The following is a 21,704-nucleotide window of genomic DNA, read 5'->3' on the forward strand; positions in this document are numbered from 1 at the left end:
AAACATATTGTGTGGACAAAAACATTTTAACTGATTGTTTAAACTTAAAACAAGTCTAAGATTTACCATACAGCACTATTGTGGAAATATTAAGGTTGCATTCTAGGGCTTAGCTTGATTTAAACTTGCTGCGAAAGGGTTTATACACTTATATAATTTGCGGCCCCTTTAAGAAACATGACACTCTGCGCACTGAGGATGCGCAGAAGAGAGAAGCGAGAGAGACGAGCTGAAACTTTCACCAGTTGAGGCTGAAAGTCACGCTATTAACGATCGTGGATGTGAATGAAGGACAAATGCGGAATATTTTCTCCGGATGCCATATTCCAGTCTGCAGGTGAGCAATGTTACTTTACCGTTACTGTACTCAGTGTGGAGAGAGTTTTAGACATTCAAGCTCTGTAGTGAATCATGAAGAAGCGCTGTCCAAGTGTCACAGTGAATAATATTCACCTTATTCCGCCCCGCCCACTTTTAATACTTCGCGCTTCCGCATTTTGTCATCCGACTTCCGCTAAACTGACACGGCACATCCGGTAGCTATTACAGTCGTTAGAAGATTGTTTATAGTTAGCCAAAACTTTATCAAAATGACTAATAACGTTAATACCGTAAATGTTTTAAATCGGGAGCACGGAGAAAACTTCGTAGCTATCAGTTCGTCTCACATTGTCTCATCCATCGTCATTGTTAACGTTGCCAGAGGTAACGTTAACCTATGGGAATATTTAACTACGTCCTCCTGTCAGAAGGAGTTGATGGAGCAGCAATAAAAAAATATTTGTAAATAATAAGGAATTAGAATATTTAGGGTTAGATAGGAGATTAGGTAATTGGTTATATGAACGATTAAAGTTGAGTAAAATCAGTTGTAAGAAGTGTTTGATGTTTTCAGGAAGCTAGAGACACCTTCTACTGACCTTCATGTATAGAAACATTTTACCATTTAAATTTCATAAGTAATAAACCAAGATGGTATTCATTTGCAAACTTGACGTGACTTATTCCTTCTAACTATAAGACTTAATTCATTTAAGTTTTAAGGGGAATCTACAGAGCCAGGCCCGGATTGGGTAATCGGGAGAATCGGGAGAATTCCCGGTGGGCCGCTTCACTTTTGGGCCGGTCGAGGATTTTTTTTTTTTTTTCTTCACATTTCAATGTCACGTTAGTAACATTACACGTTCCGCCTTCTGATACTGCAGCGCGCAGTCTCTGCATGGGTTGTACCATGTGAGGGAGTTCTCCCCTCCCCTACTACAGAGTTGGTTGGGTCCACAGCCAGTCTTTTCCAAAACGTTTTTAGGTAGGCTACTGCGGCCGCGGGCCCGCGGCATCGCCGGCGCCTACCGATAGCTGGGCCGGCCCTACCGTAACGGTACGCGTCAGGGAGGATGGATGGGAGGAAGAGGCCAGGAGGTATGGAAGCTTGTTTCCGCCACAGAATAAAACATTTTAAAAGATAATTGCGACTTTTTATCTCACAATTGCGAGTTTACATCTCGGAATACATCAGAATTGCGTGAAATAAAGTCTCAATTGCGTGTTATAAAGTCAGAATTGCGAGATATAAAGTCAGAATTGCCTGAAATAAAGTTGCAATTGCGTGTTATAAAGTTAGCTTTGCGAGATGGTCAGAATTGCGTGATATTAAGTCGCTTGCGTGTTATAAAGTCAGAATTGCGAGATATAAAGTCAGAATTGCCTGAAATAAAGTTGCAATTGCGTGTTATAAAGTCAGCATTGCGAGATGGTCAAAATTGTGAGATATAAAGTCAGAATTGTGTGAATTAAAGTCGCAATTGCTTCTTATAGTCAGAAATTGCAAGATATAAAGTCAGAACTGCGTGAAATCAAGTTGCAATTGCTTCTTTTTAAAGTCAGAAATTTAGAATTGCAAGATATAGTCAGAATTGTGTGATATAAAGTCGCAATTGCTTCTTATAATGTCTAAGTGAATTATTATTTAACCTTTACATTATTTCTTGAACTATAGTATTAATACAAACTACACAATAGTAATAGCAATAGTAATATCATCCAAGTGGATGCTGCACACTGGTGGTGGTTGAGGAGAGACCCCTGATATGATTGTAAAGCGCTTTGGGTGTACAGTAGTACATATGAAAGCGCTATATAAATGCCTCATTCATTCATTCATTCAGCTGAACTGTTGCTTCATTTATCCAAATTGGAAAAAGTGCTAATTTGGAATTCCACCATGGAAAAAGTGGGCCGGTCTTGGGCCTGAACTCCAGGGCTGAAAAGTGGCCCCACTCCGGCCCTGTACAGAGCTCACATTATATTGTCTTATAATAAATAACTGACAGGTAACATCTGGTCACATTGTAAAGGTTTATAAAAAAACTTCATAACAGGTAACATCTGGTCACATTGTAAAGGTTTATAAAAAAACTTCATAACAGGTAACATCTGGGCACATTGTAAAGGTTTATAAAAATAACTACATTCACAACAGGTAACATCTGTTTTACAAGATTCACAAGGAGGACAAGTTTCACCTTCCTTTCATAGAGGAGATCGGTAATGGTGAAGCCTCTGTCTGCCATTACTTCATTGCCTGGACGAAGTTATTAAGTTATTGAAGAAAAATGCGATATGCGATAACTCATTAAACAATGCGATATTCGATATGCGATATGATAATGCTTAAAGTATATAAAATTAACTTAAATTAGATTTAAAATTATATAACCTACATATGTGTTTCACATTCTTTTTGTAACAAGAAAACATCCCTTCAACTTGTGAAAGTGAACATCAGTGTTTTATATAAGATGTGTTATTTTTACATCAGTGTAAACCACAGGGTTCAGGTTATCCTACATTAGGTCTATTTAACAACAGAAACTGAATAATCAAATGTAAAAGTAAAACACTGCTTAGTTTTTCACTGTATGAATTATATAAACTGATTAAAGCTTATTAAAGCAAAAAAAAAAAAAAAAAATTATGCATATTGCAATATATACATTTGCGATATTTTGATATATTGTGCTCTACATGTTGTGTTTGGAAACTGCTCTCTGAAACACTTCTCCTCCATGATGTCACGCAAACACGAAATCACCTTGCTTACAATGGACTGAGAAACACCAAACCTTTCAGCAAGATCACCCTGCAATAAATTAAAGGGTTAGTTCACCCAAAAATGAAAACTCTGTCAGTAATTACTCACCCTCATGTTGTTCCAACCCCGTAAGACCTTCGTTCATCTTCGGAACACAAAAAAAAAAAAAAATGGAGGAGTGAGACAGCTCTCAGTTTAATCAAAAATATCTTAATTTGTGTTTCGAAGATGAACGAAGGTCTTACGGGGTTGGAACAACATGAGGGTGAGTAATTACTGACAGAGTTTTCATTTTTGGGTGAACTAACCCTTTAAGACGCAGCTTCATCAGAGTCATCAGGAGCTGATACCAAGTGTGTAGCTGAAAGCTGCTGGTGTGTGAACTGGGAAGGTGCTCGGCAACTGAGTGGAATGCATCAATGTCGACCCTGTGTAGAGCTGACAAAGGTGGTCGTTTCTCAGCAGAGTTATGTACTATGGCACTGCCTCAACGCATTGTGTGACCATTTCAGATGTAGGTGGCTTCAGGTTGAGTTGAGATTTTGAAGTGTAGTTGGGTCAGAGACGGATGGATCCTCCCATTGTGTGTCTGCATCACAGGTCTGGGGCGTGTGGCTGTGATCATCCTCACAGTTGTCCACTGCAACACTGACTCTCATCAATGCATCTATGGAAATAATATAACCATAAACATTATTACATTAGTACTTAAAATAGATCATGAGAATTAATTAATTTATGATGGCACTCATACTTACAACAGTGTGAAAAAGAGAGATGCATTAAAAACGAGACAGTATACACACAATCTCCTAACTCTATGTAGCCTAGGTCAATATCAATATCTGAATAAGAGATGTAGCTAGCTGGCCTCCTTACAGGAATAATGTGAGCTATTGTAAGACTGTAATGTACCATAATATATTGTAGTAGATACATCTAACGTTAGGCTAACAAGCACATAGATATGTAAGTTAGGTAACAACAGTTAGGTAGCTTACCTGAATCTGACAACCTGTTCAGCACCCGGCGGGACTTCTTTACCAGAACATCGTAGCCGAGCCTTTACACGGGGTAAGGGTGTTCGTTCGTCAGTCAGCTCCCCGTCCATAAAGTGGTACAAACACACATATAACACACATGGTACGAACACACAGCGCTTGGGTGAGCACTTCAAGTTTAGCGCCCTCCGCCATTGCCTCAGGTGCTCCACGTGTAAATCGTTAAGTACACCACAACATTCCGATCGCTTTAGCCTACGTTGTGTTCGTAACACCGTTGGTTAAATTGTTTTATCCTCTTAATCCAATTGTTATGTCAGCCCCTAATTGAGCATATAATACTTAACATATTTTACAGTTACAACTATAGAATTACGCTAGAAACTAGCGTAGGTCCTTTCAGCCGGAAGTTGAAGTCCCGCTCAGCCGGAAGTAAGATGACAAAATGAGCGTAATGGCGCCGCCCTTGTTGTCATGGAAAATAAGGTGAATAGTGTATCCAAATATTCACATTTGCATTGTCAAAGTAATGGCACCGTTTTTGTAAAGCTGCAAGATTCTGGATAAATTGAGAATCATGTTTATTTTAGAATAGGCAACTAAACAAAATAACTTGTCATTTACTTGATGTTCTGACAAAATGGTAATTGTTGAAATGCAATCTTTTTATTTAAAGACTAAATATTTAATTAATTTGCATTATTTTTCTAAATCGATTTGAATGAACTCACTTGTTCCATTACTGGACGCATCAGCGAATCTCTTGAATGAACTCTTTTTTTTAACGATTGATGAGAATAATAGAAAACAACAACAAAAAACAAACCATGTAACTTACAATTACCAAATTAACAGTCTAACAAAATAACCGAATTATAAAATTTAACTGAGCTGCTGAAAAGCATCTTTATCTCATTCAATAGTCCCTGTTTTCACCTCATTCATTATGGTGATGTCTGAGATCTTCTGTAAATTGGCACATTAAGCATGTCATTAGTGTCAGACCAACTACAGGATAATCACTTTATGTGATAATCACCTATCAATGTTTTACCCCTCAGGTTAAAGTACATGACTAAAAATACTATTAAAGGCAGAAACCACACTTGCAAACTCTCTTTCTGACTCTGAAATAGACCATTCCTGTGATTAGTGCAGATCTGAGGAGTTTTTATTTAAATGTATCTGAAGAGAAATGACTGTCTTCATAAAAGTTTCGATGGCATCTTCTTTTATTTTTTCTCAGTATGTCTAATAAAGTAGTTTATAAGCGCTGCTTGTGTTCAGGAGTAACCGCTGTATTTCTGCTTTTCCACATGCGCCACCTTCTAGGGATGTTTTGTTTTGGTATTATTTGAGTTGTTCATATTGTAGCCTATTTTTTTATCAGCATTTTTACAGTTTAGGACCATAGACAGTGGTGTTGTTTCAAAACAACTTTGCTACCAAAACAAAATGTTCTGTTACAATATCAAAATTTTCTGAAATGATTTTTGATTTTGTTGGTGTTAAAAATTTACAGAATTTATAGTATGAGCGAGTACATCATGAATCTATCTTCCAAACAGTGTTTTTCTCTTATCCTGAATCACTACAGTATACGCCTATAATTTACTATAAAAGGTTTATATTCGGACTACTTTAGACGAAGCAGGACGCAACCGTAGCCCAGTAGCCCAGTTCCTGCATGACTCCTCATAGACATTAGAGAGATGTAGATCCGGCTGCAATGTTTTTTCCGCAAGACACATGCAATTCTGTTTATTCACAGCTAGAGTGCAAAACGTTACATAGTGTACATTTTAAGTGGATTTCTGTCGTCTTGTTAGATTTCCGATTAGTTTAGATAATAATTGAATAATGTAGTACTTATACTATCCTAGGTTACATAAAAATGAGCAACCTAGTGCTGTTTTTATACGCTATGGGCCCTATCATACACCCGCCGCAATGCAGCGCCAGGCACAACGCAAATGTTTTTGCTAGTTTCAGCCTGACGCAGTTATCATTTTCCCATGCTACGCAACGTTGTTTAAATAGCAAATGCATTTGCGCTCATCTGTTTGTCAGTGGGCCGCTGTTCTGAAAACGAGGTGTGTTCAGGCGCATTGATGGTGCATTGCTACTTGAAGTCAATGGCGCAGTATTTTTTGTTATTTAAAGGGATACTTCACATTTTTTTCATATTAAACTATGTTATTCCCTTAACTAAGACGAGTTGATACACACCTCTCTCAGTGCGTGCACTCAATCGCTCTGGCGAGCGGCGACACTTTGATAGCACTTAGCTTAGCCCAGTTTGGTCGCTTCTAGCTTCATCTCTGTTCACAAACTAGCCAAATATAAAAAATAAAAGGATTACAATGTAAAAGATGAATTGTGTGTACATAAAGATATGTTGGATTCCGGCTTGTCCCGTAGATGGTCCGCTTGAGCTTTAACCTCGCGCTTAAGCAGATCCGTTCGCTTTCTGGAGTAGCGTTCAGTCTTTCTCAATATTTTTACAAATTCTGCCATGTAAATAGCGAATCCGCCATGGTGTGAGCGCAACTGGCTTTTAAAGGGAATGGGAGATGAGACTCTGATTAGTTTATTGCACATTACACCCAAAACACAACCATTACCCATTAAGAGAATAGGGACAACCATTTTAGACCCGCCGACCGTTTTTCCTGTTGTTAAACTATTCTAGACTTGCGCCCTGCGCTTTAGACCATGCGCTTAGATCGTTATAGGCCCTATAATATATAACCATCAAATGCTCTATATTTGAACTAAATTAAAGGCACCATATTTGTTTTGCTGTTAAAGTAATCCAGTATAAATTCAGTATTGTATCTTTGATTTTTCCAGATCTGGTCCTGTGGGCGTCAGTATCACACAGTGACCACAGTTCACACCTGCAGTGAAGCCCCTCCCACAACAATTCACCAATAAATACTGGGAATATTCCCATCATCCTACAAGAGAAGGACAAACTCCAGGAGTAGCAGCTGAAATCTGTGTGACTGTTAAAGATGGAGTTTATTAAAGAGGAGATTGAAGACATGAGTGATCCAGAACCATCCAGAATAAAACATGAAGATACTGAGGAACAAATAGGTTGGTGTCCATTCTTGATTCTTCATTGTTGACTGTTGAGAAACATTAAGATAACAAAGTTTCAGTTCAACAGACTGGTTCAAGATGTATCAGATAAATGATACAGAAAATGCATCTATAATCTTGTATAGCTGTTGTCAAACACATTTTAAACAGATTAACAAGAAATTTGCAGAACAAACCTTTGTCAGATCAAAGATCTGATACTTGATACTCTGTTGCTTTCTTCTGTTAAATTCTTCTTCTGAGTTCACTTGAACTTATTTTAACCACATAATATTTTTATTTTAGACTGGATGGAAGTAAATCTGCAAAAACATGAACTGAATGAAGCAGAGGAGGAACAGCAGAGCATCAAAACTCAAGGAACTAAAGCTAATAAGCTGCACACCTGTCCTCAGTGTGGAAAGAGTTACCGTCACAAAAGTCACCTTATCAGACACTTGAGAATTCACACTGGAGAGAAACCGTATCCATGCACTCAATGTGGAAAGAGTTTTACTTGTCGATCAGGTCTCAGTCATCATCTGCGTGTTCACTCTGGAGAAAAACCATTTAACTGTGATCAGTGTGGTAAAGATTTTATTTCATCATCAAATTTAAAAAAACACCTGAAAGTTCATTCAGATGAGAGACCTTATGTGTGTTCTCTCTGTGGAAAGAGTTTTTCACGGCTGTTCTGTTTTAAACAGCACCAGAAAACGCATGATGAAGTGAGAGATCATGTGTGTTGTGACTGTGGGAAGAGCTTTATTACAACTGCTGAACTGAAACAGCACCAAAGAATTCATACTGGAGAAAAACCTTACAAGTGCTCATATTGTGACAAGAGATTCACTCAGTCTGGATCTCTGAAATTACATGAGCGAATTCATACTGGAGAGAAGCCGTACCAGTGCACTCAGTGTGAGAAGAGTTTTAAACATTTATCAAGCCTTCTCAATCATGTAAAAAAATGTTGCAAGTGAATAACAATCGTTATCATGTCAAATACCTCAAGTAAATTGTGAGATAAAAAAAAGTTTGTCCTAAAAGCACAATATCCTCTAGATCAGGGGTGTCCAAACTCAGACCTGGAGGGTTTGGTTTTAGCAGATTTGTGAACAGATTTTTAAGAGAAAACTCTTAACTAAGAACTTTTAGTTCCATTTAGGAGAATTCTTAGTGGTAAGATAAAATGTTTTGTGAATACAGACCCAAATTGGTCTTATTAAACAATGAATACAATTTAATATCTCTAGTATTGGCCAAAAGATTAATAGGGTTTTTACATTTTTATCATTGATCAAACTCGGGTGTCTTGGGTGTCTTCTGTACGTTTTTTTTTTCTGGAATCATTTATCTGAAAATCTAAATTGTAAAAAGAACAAGAAATTCTGACTAATAAATTTAAAGTATCTTTCAAATGAATTACATTTTGTCAAACATTTCATGAAGAAATGTAAAATTGATATTGACATAAGATGTTCATTTTGCAAAATTCACAGAAAATGTCTCTTATTTATTTTTAGACTGTGACTATATTGAACAACTTTGGAAGAATATTTAGCATATTTATCAATTTTAATATCCTGCAAGATGTAATAAAAGACTATCTTAGGACACTATGAATCTAACTCCGCTAAAGAAACTAATAGCTTTGTTATCTTTGCAAATTTTATATCCACAAATGCAAGCTCACCAACAATAAACCATTTTTTAAAAATAATTTAAAGAATATCTCAAATGTATTTAATCTTCAGTAAATAAGAAAGCAATCAGAACCATTTCTATTTGCAGTGCCTTTAATTAGCATACTCTAAATTAATTTCTTACCCTCATGGTTTCCCTTTTCTTATTCTTCTTTTCTTCTTTACATTTTTTCATTTGTTAGCCCTTTTTAGTTTTTTTCCCCCCTCTGTATTCTGTTGGTAATGGGTGAATTGTTGTTACCTTTTTGTTTTATAAATATGTAAACCCTTTATTTTTGCATCAATAAAAAATCTAACTTGCATTCCCTTCAATTATTTGCAGCACAAGAATTGAATGAAAAGTGTTTCTAAATAAAAACCATATTTCTAAATACATTTTTACGAAACATGCACAGAATAAATTAGAGACATTTCTAATTCAATTTCGACTAGTCACAACGATATTTTCAGATATCTGAATTACTTGCTCCTAGTCGAATCTGCTGTTGTGTGATGAGAGACTGAATTTACTCAGCTCCTCTCCCACACCAGAGCCCCGCCCCTACGTCTTGTTGATAATGCTAGCCTAGTGCTAACTGCTAACAACTGTAGTCTACTGCTTTTGTAGTCACGGAGAGAAAAGCTACTTAAGGAATTATTAAACAACATCTGGATGCATTCATAAGTGGTAAAAGTCTCCAGCATAGCAGGTATGTAGTGCTGTGATTTTAACTGAATCATGTTTCAAAACGGACCACAGGAGTGTTTGTTTAATAACGACAGAGACCCGTAAAATTATAGTATGATTTTATTTAATGTGCATATTAAAAAGACGAGAGTGAAGAACAATGGAATTTTACACCAAAAACGTGAAGTAGTACAAATAAACGCGTGACGGACAAGAATAATACTTAATAATCAAGGTAAAGTGTATGTATATATTTATATATATATATATATATATATATATATATATATATATATATATATATATATATATATATATATATATGAAAAAAAAATAATAAGAGACCACTGCAAAATTATCAGTTTATCTGGTTTTACTATTTAGGTATGTGTTTTGGTAATAATTTACATTTTTGTTTTATTCTATAAACTACTGAGAACATTTCTCCCAAATTCCAAATAAAAACATTGCCATTTAGAGCATTTATTTGCAGAAAACGAAAACTGCTCAAAATAACAAAAAAGATGCCGTGTTGTCAGACCTCGAATAATGGAAAGAAAATAAGTTTATATAATTTTTTTAAACAATACAATACTAACTTAGGAAGAGTTCAGAAAATAGTTAAATAGACCAGTTGTCGTTTTCAGTAAATAAAATATTATTCAAAATAAATATTCATTTATCGGCCATTATATATAGGCTAAATGCTGATACTGATAGTTTGGAAAATGCCTAATATCGGCCGATATATCGGTCTGGCTTTTAATATCAGAACTGTTTGAAATGATTTCCCAATTTTTAGAAGAATTGTTACTTTTGGTGCGTTCAAGTCGTCTTAAACTCTAGCCTACTTCTAGAAAATGAAGATCAAGGAATGTGCATCGGGTGTGTTTTGCTTTTTTATGTTTTTAATTCATTTATGAAGCCACTGCATACTTTATTGTTACATATTATAATGCTAAAATATATTGTGTAGGCAATTAGCTTACAGCATAGAAAAGCCTGACAATATCGCTGCTAAATAACTTTAAGTAATGTGGGATTTCACCATGTTTCTATGGAAGCTTGTTTCCGCCACAGAATAAAACATTTTAAAAGATAATTGCGACTTTTTATCTCACAATTCTGACTTTATTTCTCAGAATTGCGAGATATAAAGTCAGAATTGCGTGAAATAAAGTCGCAATTACGTCTTATAAAATCAGAATTCTGACTTTATTTCACGCAATTCTGACTTTATAACACATAATTGCGAGTTTATATCTCGCAATTCTGACATCTTTTCTCAGAATTGTGAGATAAACTCTCAATTGTGCTCTAATTTCTCTTTTTTTCCTTCGTTATGTATTTGGATTATGTTGTGTTGTAAATAAAATACAATGTTATTGCCATTATTTTAATCTCGCATTCTTCCTTCTAGTCCCATGCAGCTGATACGGCCATCAGGAGAGAGGGGTCTTTGTCTTCCCAGGTAGGGGTGTGCGATATGACGATTTTTGATCGTGGGCGATTAAAATGTCTCCACGATCTGCTTTTGAAGAAATATCGTAGAATCGTGCATTAGCCTATATCTGGCGCCTCTGTCCCAACATACTGAACAACGCGACGTATATTCACATCAAATGTTAACGCAGCGGAACGGGACACTGCAGTTCAAGTTTATAATTTGCATGTGCTTAAATGCCTTGTCGGTTAAACATTTAATTTGCGCGCTCATGCGCTGCTCTAACATGTGTGTTCCTCAGCGCGTACAAGCTCACATGCACTAAAAGCCTGTCTACCAGCGCCAGGATACTGGACTAAGTTATCTTTCGAGTCTTATTGGCCCTCATTTATCAATCTTGCGTAGAAACGGGCGTATATATTGGCGTAAGATTATGCTTACACTCCTCTCATCGCCTGATTTATGAAGCTGTGCGTACCTTTGAAATTCTGGTGTACGCAATACCTTCCCTTGATAAATGCTGCGGCTGAAATCGATCGTCATTAAAATAACACGCCCCTATATATTCAAGTCTCCGCTTCCCCCACGCCCTCATTTTACGCCATGGACACACGGAAGACGGCAAATTAAAGAGAAACTTCTTTGAGAAAGAGAAAGCGAAACCAGAGAAGTGGAAAGAAACAAAATTGATTTCCAGATTTTTATTATTAATGACGCTTATTGTTATTTAGAAGAAGAATGTCGTTATTATTATTTGTATTATTATTATTTAAAAGAAGAAGAATGGCATTTTTATTATTTTGTCAGTCTGAATTATTTTTTTGGTCATTGAAAGCCTTTCATTACTAAACCCAGTCCGTGCATACCTGCCGGGCCTAACCCTGCCTAACCATCGTTTCAAAGAATAGTACAACGGCGAGCGCGTCGAGTATAAACGCCTCGTCAGTTTGGGGAGGTGCGCGCGCAGTCTGCGGAGACTCGCGCTGCGGAGCCAGGCGAAAGTATAAACAAGGCTTGAAACGTCAGGTAAAGCGCACAGGCTCGCAACTGAAGGAATACATATGCCTACAAATCAAATGATTTGGTAAAGTCACACAAATTAATCATTGAAGTCCATGTTGCACAAAAATAAACATTGAAGTTTATAATTACTATGTTGTTGTTTTTTTTACAGTGGGTCATAATATATCATATCTTTTAGTTTGTCAGTGCGTTTTGTGGTGTTAGGAATTGTTTTTCTGCGCATTCCCGCACTCAAAACGTGCGTACACCACCTCCTGAGCAGGTGTAGGATTTGAGCGTGCCGTACGCCAACGTCCATATTGATAAATCTCCAAGTCACCGTGGTTTTGGGTGTACGCCAGGTGTACGCTGGAAATTTGGTGTACGCACTTTTGATAAATGAGGGCCATTGTGCTTATACTGTCAAATACACACAAGGTTTACATAAAGTCGTTTATGTCTAAAGTGAAAACAAACTTGAGAAAATTGAGAGAAAATCTGCTATATTAGACGCGTCGCGCGCAACTCTTAAAGAGACAGTAGCAATAGTAAACACGCTGCCGCTTGTCCTTAAAGGGATAGTAATAAAAAAAAAATAATTATCTCATCATTTACGCACTAATGTTGTTCCAGACCTGTATTCATTTCCTTCTAATATTTTCTAATGTTTTTCTAATATTAATATTTTGAAGAATGTGGCTATCCAAACAGTAGCTGGTCCCCATTGACTTCCAAAGGAGAAACATAGGCTATACTATGGTAATCACACTGGGGTACATCAACTGTTTGGTTACCCACATTCTTCCAAATAACTTTTATTTTCAACAGAAGAAAGAAACTTATTCGAGTTTAAATCAACTTGAGAGAGTAAATTATGATAATTTGAATTTTTAGGAGAACTATCCCTTTAATGTTAATAAAACAACAAAATGCAAAGAGAAAATCACTCAATGCTCTTGACTGATAACTTTAATAGTAGCTTTAATAAGTATCAATGTTTAATTTATACAGTGAAGTCTGTTTTGTTTTATTTTCATATTTGTTCATTTAATTACTTTCTTCAATGCTACTGTTAAATACACCTACTGTAGCTGAAAATATAAAGCACTGTTTAGCCTATTTAATTTGTATATTAAGTTGTGTATGTGTAATGTGTATCTGTGATCTTAATATTTAATAACAAAGAAAATAATGACAAATATTTTTATCTTTGCCCCTGTCTGCCATTTTTTTAATTTATTTTTTATTTTGTTACCTAAGGTTTTGTTTTTAGAATATGGACATTAGATTGCCTGTAATGCTAAGTCACAAAATAGTAAAACCAACATAAAAAGAATCGTGATAAAATCGTTAATCGTGATTTTCCTGAAAAAAATCGTGATATGATATTTTTGCCATATCGCCCACCCCTATTCCCAGGTGTGAAACACATCAACACACTGCCGCCTTACGCAAAACATGTCTTTTAAATGAATGTATTGTATTATATGAATGAGTGGGCAGGATGATTTTCACATCGTTTTGAAGCAAAAATTCTAGGGTACATGATCCAGTTTTCAGAAGTCTGCGAACAAATATTCAGTATGGGTTTTATGGCCTTATTCCATTGACTTAAAATGTTTAAAAACTTTAAATAAATGTAATATTCTCAAAACTATAAACTTTTACATACACGCTGCTAACATATTATCGAAGCAGTTTGTGCTGAAAACGTTGTGATCAGACTTTTGCCATGAAAATGTTGTACGTAACAGAAATAAGCACAAATGTCAGGGCATGTCAAGACTCCTCAAGGGCCCAGAAGACACCTCAGACCCCAGAGGGTTAAAGGCATTTGCTGTACAGTGCCCCATTATGCTTTCTCGAATATTATCTTTCATGCAGTGTGCAATATAGCTGTTTGTGAAAGTAAAAAAGGGGTGCAAAAATCAAAGTGCATAAATTATTTTGCGGTGTGTACTTTGATCTTACCACCTTTAACCTTATTATTTATTATTCTCAGGATATGTAAAGTAAGTCGAGTCTGGCGTAAATTCACCTTTGGCTAAGCCCCGCCCCCCTTAGTTACTGTTACTGTCCGACAACTACGTCCCACAACTTCATATTGTTGGACTGTGGCAACACGGTGGCGGTAACGTTAGTCACCTTCAAGACTACCACAACAGCGTGTCTGTAACATTAACGTTAGGTGTTTGTATCTTGAATAACAAAGTTAGCTAACATCCAGCCACTAGTCAAAACATACAATCCTGACTTATGTGATAACTAAACTATCGCTAAGCTTGCTTGCTAGCACCTTGATTCTTCATTAATTAGGGTAGAGAACCGAAATCATAACCTAAAACAGCATAAAACTGTCTAACTAGTATAACTTCACAGTAAGGTTAAAAGCAAAAATTACCTTAGAGCACACAAAAGTGTGCTTGTTGATCCTTGAGGGGTTTAGCTGACTGTGAGGACGTCCACACAGTTTAATCCAAAGACGACACTTGTCAGGATTTGACTTCGGTTTTGGGAAGGGAAAAAAACGGACACCCCCCTCCAACCTCTCCGGGAAACGCATATCTGTGTTACAAATGCCCCAGGCACAACGTTTAACCATATTTTTGATAAAACTACGATGGTAATAGCCTGCCGAGACCAAAAATATGAGACGCCTGCGTTAAAGTCAATGGAGCGCTGTGAAAAAGTGTCGGACCTCTGTGGGAGCTCGTTCTTGGCTGCGCTGTGATTGGTCAATCTACATTCAAGGGTGTGGCTTAGCCAAAGGCGAATTATAAGCACTTTGAATACAAGACTTCTTGTGTTTTGTTCTTATTCAAAGTCTTAAAACACTAAGAATCAAAGCCTCTGTAGGCAGTTTTTGTAATCAATTACATTTCTTTTAATTGGTTACTTTTTCTTTTTATAATAAACAAAAATGTAAGGTCAAATTAAACTTCATCATTAAAGTATAAAACACAATAATCACACTTTCAGTCAAAGGTGTAGTCAGCTCTGGTCTTCTTGTCTTCAGTTTGGGTTTTTTTGTCCTCAGCTCTGGGCTTCTAGGGTTTAATGAAGTATCAGTATCCAAAGAGGCAATCGGCTCATCAGTCTTTTATACTCTTGTTGTTTGCGGACTGAAGTTATGTTTTAATTTTCTTGATTGATGTAAGTTCCCAAAACTTCCAAGATCCTTCTCAACAAGGCAATCCCAGGTGCAAGCTGTCCGCCTTTTCATGTCCTCGAGCTCAAAGTAAACTCAACCAAGATGGCTGATTTCCTATTAAGGTTCTAGTAGTCTTTTGTGTCCTTGAGCGCAGACACATAATCACACTTCTCTGCTAATAAATACTGTACATCTCTGCCAATACTGTATAAGGTATTTCTTAGAAACAAAATAAATAAGAACATTTTAAGCAATGCATTATATTCAATACATTGGCTAAATATTTGTAACTAAAAGGTGTCTACAATAAACAAGGAGGAAGGGTAATTACATTTCATTGATATTATTCAACAAAATAAAGGGATTGTCTCCTAAAAGGAGGAATCAAATCTGAACAGCCAAAATGTGTCGACAGCAATTCCAGGAATGGGAGTTTCGTTTCTGATGCGCAAAACTGTAGACCAATCAGAATAGACTGGACCATCTGACCAATCAGAGCAGAGCAGGCTCGCAAAAAGGAGGGGCTTAAAGAGACATTCTTTGAACAAACAGTTTTTCAGACTCTTTAAGAAATGAGGTGATGTGCAATGTATATTGTGAGAAAATAAAGGTTATAATCGGAGCACTTTAAAGTAATCCAGTATAAATTCAGTAACTTGTTTTTGATTTTCCAGATCTGGTCCTGTGAGCGTCAGTATCACACAGTGATCACAGTTCACACCTGCAGTGAAGCCCCTCCCACAACAATTCACCAATAAATACTGGGAATATTCCCATCATCCTACAAGAGAAGGACAAACTCCAGGAGTAGCAGCTGAAATCTGTGTGACTGTTAAAGATGGAGTTTATTAAAGAGGAGATTGAAGACATGAGTGATCCAGAACCATCCAGAGTAAAACATGAAGATACTGAGGAACAAATAGGTTGGTGTCCATTCTTGATTCTTCATTGTTGACTTTTGAGAAACATTAAGGTAACAAAGCTTCAGTTCAACAAATTTGGTGTCAGATTAATTCAGTTCAACAGATAAATGAAAGGGATGCAACCGATACCACTTTTTCCACAACGAGTCCGATAGCGATACTTTCATTTTTGGTGCTCGCCGAGACGATACCTGTATTTTCACTGCATTTGTAATTTTGTAATTTATTGGTAGAGAAACCAAAAGAATATAAATCATATTAGTTTGCTTAATTAGTTCATCAAATATATATTTTCCCTCAGTTATTTTCATGCTTAATTAAGCCTGCTAAAATGCACCTCCCCAAACAGACGAGGCGTTTATACTTGAGCCGTTTGAAACGACAGGGGGCGACTTGAGTAATTGTCCTCAAACCATCAGGAATCAGCGGTGAGAAGAAGAAAGCTATACACACTTGACAGTGTTTATTTTAGTACACCACCACCAATACCACACTACAAAAAGTATTGTGTAAAAACCAGTAAACCAAGAGATTATTACTCGTGACATTAAAACAAAATATATGTATATGAGAATATGTATACAATTTAACTAGGGCTGTCAAACGATTAATCGCGATTAATCGCATCCAAAATAAAAGTTTGTGTTTACATAATTTATGTCTGTGTATGGAGTATAATTATTTCTATATATAAATACACACACATGCATATATATATATATATGTTAAGAAAATGTGTTATTTATATATAAAATATTTATATATAATATAAATTATATATAATATAAATATATATACACAGTATATACATGCAAATATTTCTTAAATATATACATGCATGTGTGTGTATTTATATATAGAAAATAATTATACACAGTACACACACATGTATTATGTAAAAACAAACTTTTATTTTGGATGCGATTAATCGCGATTAATCGTTTGACAGCCCTAAATTTAACTAAATTAACGATCTCTTAAATATTTTCTAATTTCTAATTTTCTAAACATTTCATTAAGTTTTCATTAACATTTTTATTAAACATAAATCTTTATGTTCATTAAAAATACGTATTATGCTATTGTATGCTCATTTAAATGTAAGCAACTAATTTAGACGTGCAAACTGGGTGCTGGTGTGACAAGAAGTTTGTGCTTGGCCAGATTTGGCTTGGAGTCGTTCATCTTCAGATGCGGAGCCGCGCGCGCTGTCACAAAAAAAGCTGCGCACAACGCCAAGCGAAATGGGGTGTTGGGCACCCAACTCGCACAACCGCCCACACCGCAATGACGTCACTTTTGCCGTGCGCACCTTCACGCTCGTGCGGACATGTCGAGTATAAACCTAGCTTGAGACGCTGGTTTTTGGGGCGCGCACTTTGAATGTTTAGTTCATGGAAATTCTTGACCTGCACACGTCCTGTAATAATGTAGGGAAGCTTTCGTTATACATAAATCAGGTAACAGTTCATGTTTTACTTGTATATACGATTTAGTTTTAATCCAAATAACATGTGTTGAGTGAACGATCAGCAATCAAGAGCATTCAACAGAAGTGCTCTCTCTCTCTCTCTCTCTCTCTCTCTCTCTCTCTCTCTCTCTCTCTCTCTCTCTCTCTCTCTCGTGTCAGTTAACATTCATAACCTACATCATGCCTCGTTTGACTTTCTTTGCCATTGACATTCGACTGAACTACAAACTTTCCACTTTCGTCTGTGAAAAGTGATGCACTCGACCAGCTCGCGCTTCTGTGCCGCTGCGTTACTATATTTCGTTTATTAATCCATTAATAAGATACATTTACTTCATAGACAGCATTCTTTTTTTATCCCCATTATGCTCTCTGTTGTCTGTGTTTCTTATGTCTGGACACAAACACTGTACACATGCTGCCTGTTATCGGTTGTTGGTATCGGAGCATTTTTACGAGTGCATGAGCTCAATATCGGCTGATACCGATACTGGTATCGGTGCATCCCTAATAAATGAGACATAAAATGCATCTTAATGATCATAATATTGTATAGTTTTTGTCATCCACATTTTAAACTGATTAAAAAGTAAGAGATAGAACTAACCTTTGGCAAATCAAAGATCTGATACTTGATGTTGCTGCTCTGTTGCTTTTTTCTGTTAAATCAGAGTTCACTTGAACTTATTTTAACCACATAATATTTTTATTTTAGACTGGATGGAGATGAAACCGCAAAAACATGAACTGAATGAAGCAGAGGAGGAACAGCAGAGCATCAAAACTCAAAGAACAAAAGCCAATAAGCAGCACACCTGCACTCAGTGTGGAAAGAGTTTTGGTCGCAATGGAGACCTTAAAAAACACATGAGAATTCACACTGGAGAGAAACCGTATCCATGCACTCAGTGTGGAAAGAGTTTTACTTGTGCATCAGATCTCAGTAAACATCTACGCATTCACTCTGGAGAAAAAACATTCAAGTGTGATCAGTGTGGTAAAGATTTTCATTCATCACCAAATTTAAAACAACACCTGAAAGTTCATTCAGATGAGAAGCCTTATGTGTGTTCTGTCTGTGGAAAGAGTTTTTCAAGGCTGGATCATTGTAAAACGCACCAGAAAACACATGATGAAGTGAGAGATCATGTGTGTTGTGACTGTGGGAAGAGCTTTACTAGAATTGACCAACTGAAAAATCACCAAAGAACTCATACTGGAGAAAGACCTTACAAGTGCTCATATTGTGAAAAGAGTTTTGCTCGTTCTGAAAACCTGAAATTACATGAGCGACTTCATACTGGAGAGAAACCGTACCACTGTACTCAGTGTGGAGAGAGTTTCATATGTCCCAAAGGTCTCAAACATCATCTGTTCGTTCACTCTGGAGAAAAACCTTTTAACTGTGATCAGTGTTGTAAAGATTTTATTACATCATCACGTCTAAAACAACACCTGAAAGTTCATTCAGACGAGAAGCCTTATGTGTGTTCTCTCTGTGGAAAGAGTTTTTTATGGCTTAAGAGTTTTAAAGGGCACCAGAAAACACATAATGAAGTGACAGATCATGTGTGTTGTGACTGTGGGAAGAGCTTTACAAGAAATGTCGATCTGAAACGGCACCAAAGAATTCATACTGGAGAAAAACCTTACAAGTGCTCATATTGTGACAAGAGTTTTGCTCGTTCTGAAAACGTGAAATCACATGAGCGAGTTCATACTGGAGAGAACCCGTACCACTGTACTCAGTGTGAGAAGTTTTTTAAAAGTTCATCAAGCCTTCACACTCATATGAAAAAATGTTGTAAATGAGCAACAAGCAAATTTGGAGTTTGTCCTAAAAGCAAAATATCATCTAGATTAGGGGCATCCAATCTCCAACTTTCCTCAACACACATGCCTGGAGGTTTCTTGTAGAGATGGTCTTATTATTGGAAGATACGAAGGTCTGTGACTTCACCATTGGAAAAAGCGTAACGGCTAACTTGGATCATGTGAGACACTCCAGCCAATCATCCAATGGCAGTGGCATCCGTGATCGAAATTCGCAGTTACTAGGGATGCACCGAAATAAAAATTCTGGGTGCTCTGGCCCAAAAACCAAAACCGAAAAATGCTTTTTAAAGGGGTCATGAACGGCATTATTTTATTTTTTAGGTTTCTTGTGGTGCACTTATAATGTTAGTATGATTTTTACATCAAAAATTGTCTTAATTTAGAAATAAAAGCCATTTTTTCCAAACCCCTGATTTCTCTGATTTGAATGCTATGTTTGAAGGGGCGTGTCTGTGTAAGACTTCAGTGTAAACGCCCACTGCTGTGATTGGCTGTGAGACTTCAGTGTAAACGGCCACTGCTGTGATTGGCTGTGAGACTTCGGTGTAAACTCCCACTGCTGTGATTGGCTGTGAGACTTCGGTGTAAACGCCCACTGCCGTGATTGGCTGTGAGACTTCAGTGTAAACGCCCACTGCTGTGATTGGCTGTGAGACTTCAGTGTAAACGCCCACTACTGTGATTGGCTGTGAGACTTCAGTGTAAACGCCCACTACTGTGATTGGCTGTGAGACTTCAGTGTAAACGCCCACTGCCGTGATTGGCTGTGAGACTTCAGTGTAAACTCTCACTGCTGTGATTGGCTGTGAGACTCCAGAGTAAACTCCCACTGCTGTGATTGGCTGTGAGACTTCAGTGTAAACGCCCATTGCTGTGATTGGCTGTGAGACTTCAGTGTAAACGCCCACTGCTGTGATTGGCTGTGAGACTTCAATGTAAACGCCCACTGCTGTGATTGGCTAACATCCTTGCGTATGAAATAGCTAAGTATTACATGGACTCTCTTGAAAACTTTTAGCACATTTTTACTATTACAGCTCTCAAGGTTGTCTAATCATGAAAAGTGTTGATTATAACATAATGTTTAGATCTATAGCATCATATTAAGATTGGCATGAAAGTTGGAGAGTTGAGAACTGTAGATCACATGAATGCAGTGATCTCGTCATTGTAACTCGATTTCTGCACACTAACGAATGTTTTCGTCACAACTAACAGTGCAAATACAATGTAAATAAGAGATTCGTTGATTCTAATGGGAGTCCACAACACTCGCACTGTTTGATTGACATTTCCAGCAATTGTAAAGTGAGCGTTCTTTAATCGCTTTCTATATATACTTTACATAGATTACATAAGAGATTATTTTTATCCCTTTCAGAAACAATGTGAAGTTGACCGTTTTAGTCACTGGTTTCATTTACTGACAATAAACGATTTTGAGACCAAAACATCTGACATTACATATCAGAAATCACTGGTCACTGGTGATTTTGGTTTGACATGTACACATAATCCGTACATATCAAACAATCTGTAACAAAGCAATCGTGACACAGTAAAAACTTTCAACCATTTTTTTTTTCAGCGTGTTGTGCCGTTCCTGTCGGATCCAGTATCCCTGCGTACTAGCGTTAGCAGGCATTGCGCTTCATTCGCTGGAAGTAGTAAGTTATCCATGAACTTTTCACCTACTGTTTTTTTTTAATGCTATGAATTCGGACACACTAATCTGTTGGCGTACTGTTTTTCACATACTATATAGTAGAGAAGTATTTGATTTTGGATGCAGGGTTTGTTTCTAGTATGCCCAGTAAGACCTTGATAAGCTGGTTCAGGTGTGTTTAACACTGCAGGACACTGACCCTCCAAAAGCAGGATTGGACCCTGATCTACATTCATTTTGTGAATTTGGTGAAAAGCTTAAAAATCAGACTGAAAAGCTTATGATTGATGGAATTCTCTGTGTGAAGACCAGAAACTCGCTGCCAATTTTTGTGCTAAATTCTGTAACGATTTATATACATCTTAATTTTGCAAACAACATGCTTATGTTTTTTTTTATTTATTTTTATCACTACCTTTTATAAATAAGTATTACTGATTAAGCTTTTTGTGATGCTTCCATTTACCTTAAAATTAATTAATGAAGCAATTAAGCAATTAATAATTAATTGAAGAAATTAATGTTCTTTTTCCTCTTTTCTTATTTATCTTTTTTCCCTTGTTAACAAATGATTTTTTTTCTGTTGGCAATGAGTGCATTGTAGTTACAATTTGTTTTATAAATCTGTCAACTGTATTTTTTGCATCAATAAAAAAAAA

The 21,704-nt window shown here is 36.7% G+C and overlaps 1 protein-coding gene and 1 long non-coding RNA gene across 3 annotated transcripts; both read left to right on the forward strand.

Annotated features, from left to right (window-relative positions):
* The first annotated feature begins 196 nt into the window (after positions 1 to 196).
* Positions 197 to 9,186, forward strand: LOC308693570. Its single transcript, XR_014030479.1, has 3 exons — positions 197 to 337; positions 6,946 to 7,194; positions 7,486 to 9,186. It is a non-coding gene; the product is annotated as an uncharacterized lncRNA (long non-coding RNA).
* Positions 9,187 to 9,400: 214 nt separating this feature from the next.
* LOC308693573 (uncharacterized protein) lies at positions 9,401 to 21,692 on the forward strand. Of its 2 annotated transcripts, XR_014030480.1 has the most exons (4): positions 9,401 to 9,574; positions 10,973 to 11,023; positions 15,824 to 16,072; positions 18,259 to 21,692. XR_014030480.1 is itself a non-coding variant. In XM_081370565.1 (2 exons), the coding sequence occupies exons 1-2, from the start codon at positions 15,988 to 15,990 to the stop codon at positions 19,353 to 19,355; spliced, it is 1,182 nt and encodes a 393-aa protein (XP_081226691.1). In that variant the 5' UTR covers positions 15,871 to 15,987; the 3' UTR covers positions 19,356 to 21,686. The 2 variants fall into 2 exon arrangements, 1 of the variants encoding a protein (XP_081226691.1); XM_081370565.1 differs by lacking the exons at positions 9,401 to 9,574; positions 10,973 to 11,023 and having other exon boundaries at positions 15,871 to 16,072; positions 18,259 to 21,686.
* Positions 21,693 to 21,704: the final 12 nt, after the last annotated feature.

Source organism: Scardinius erythrophthalmus (assembly GCF_964197995.2).
Source record: "Scardinius erythrophthalmus genome assembly, chromosome: 7".
In the NCBI taxonomy this organism is placed as follows: domain Eukaryota; kingdom Metazoa; phylum Chordata; class Actinopteri; order Cypriniformes; family Leuciscidae; genus Scardinius; species Scardinius erythrophthalmus.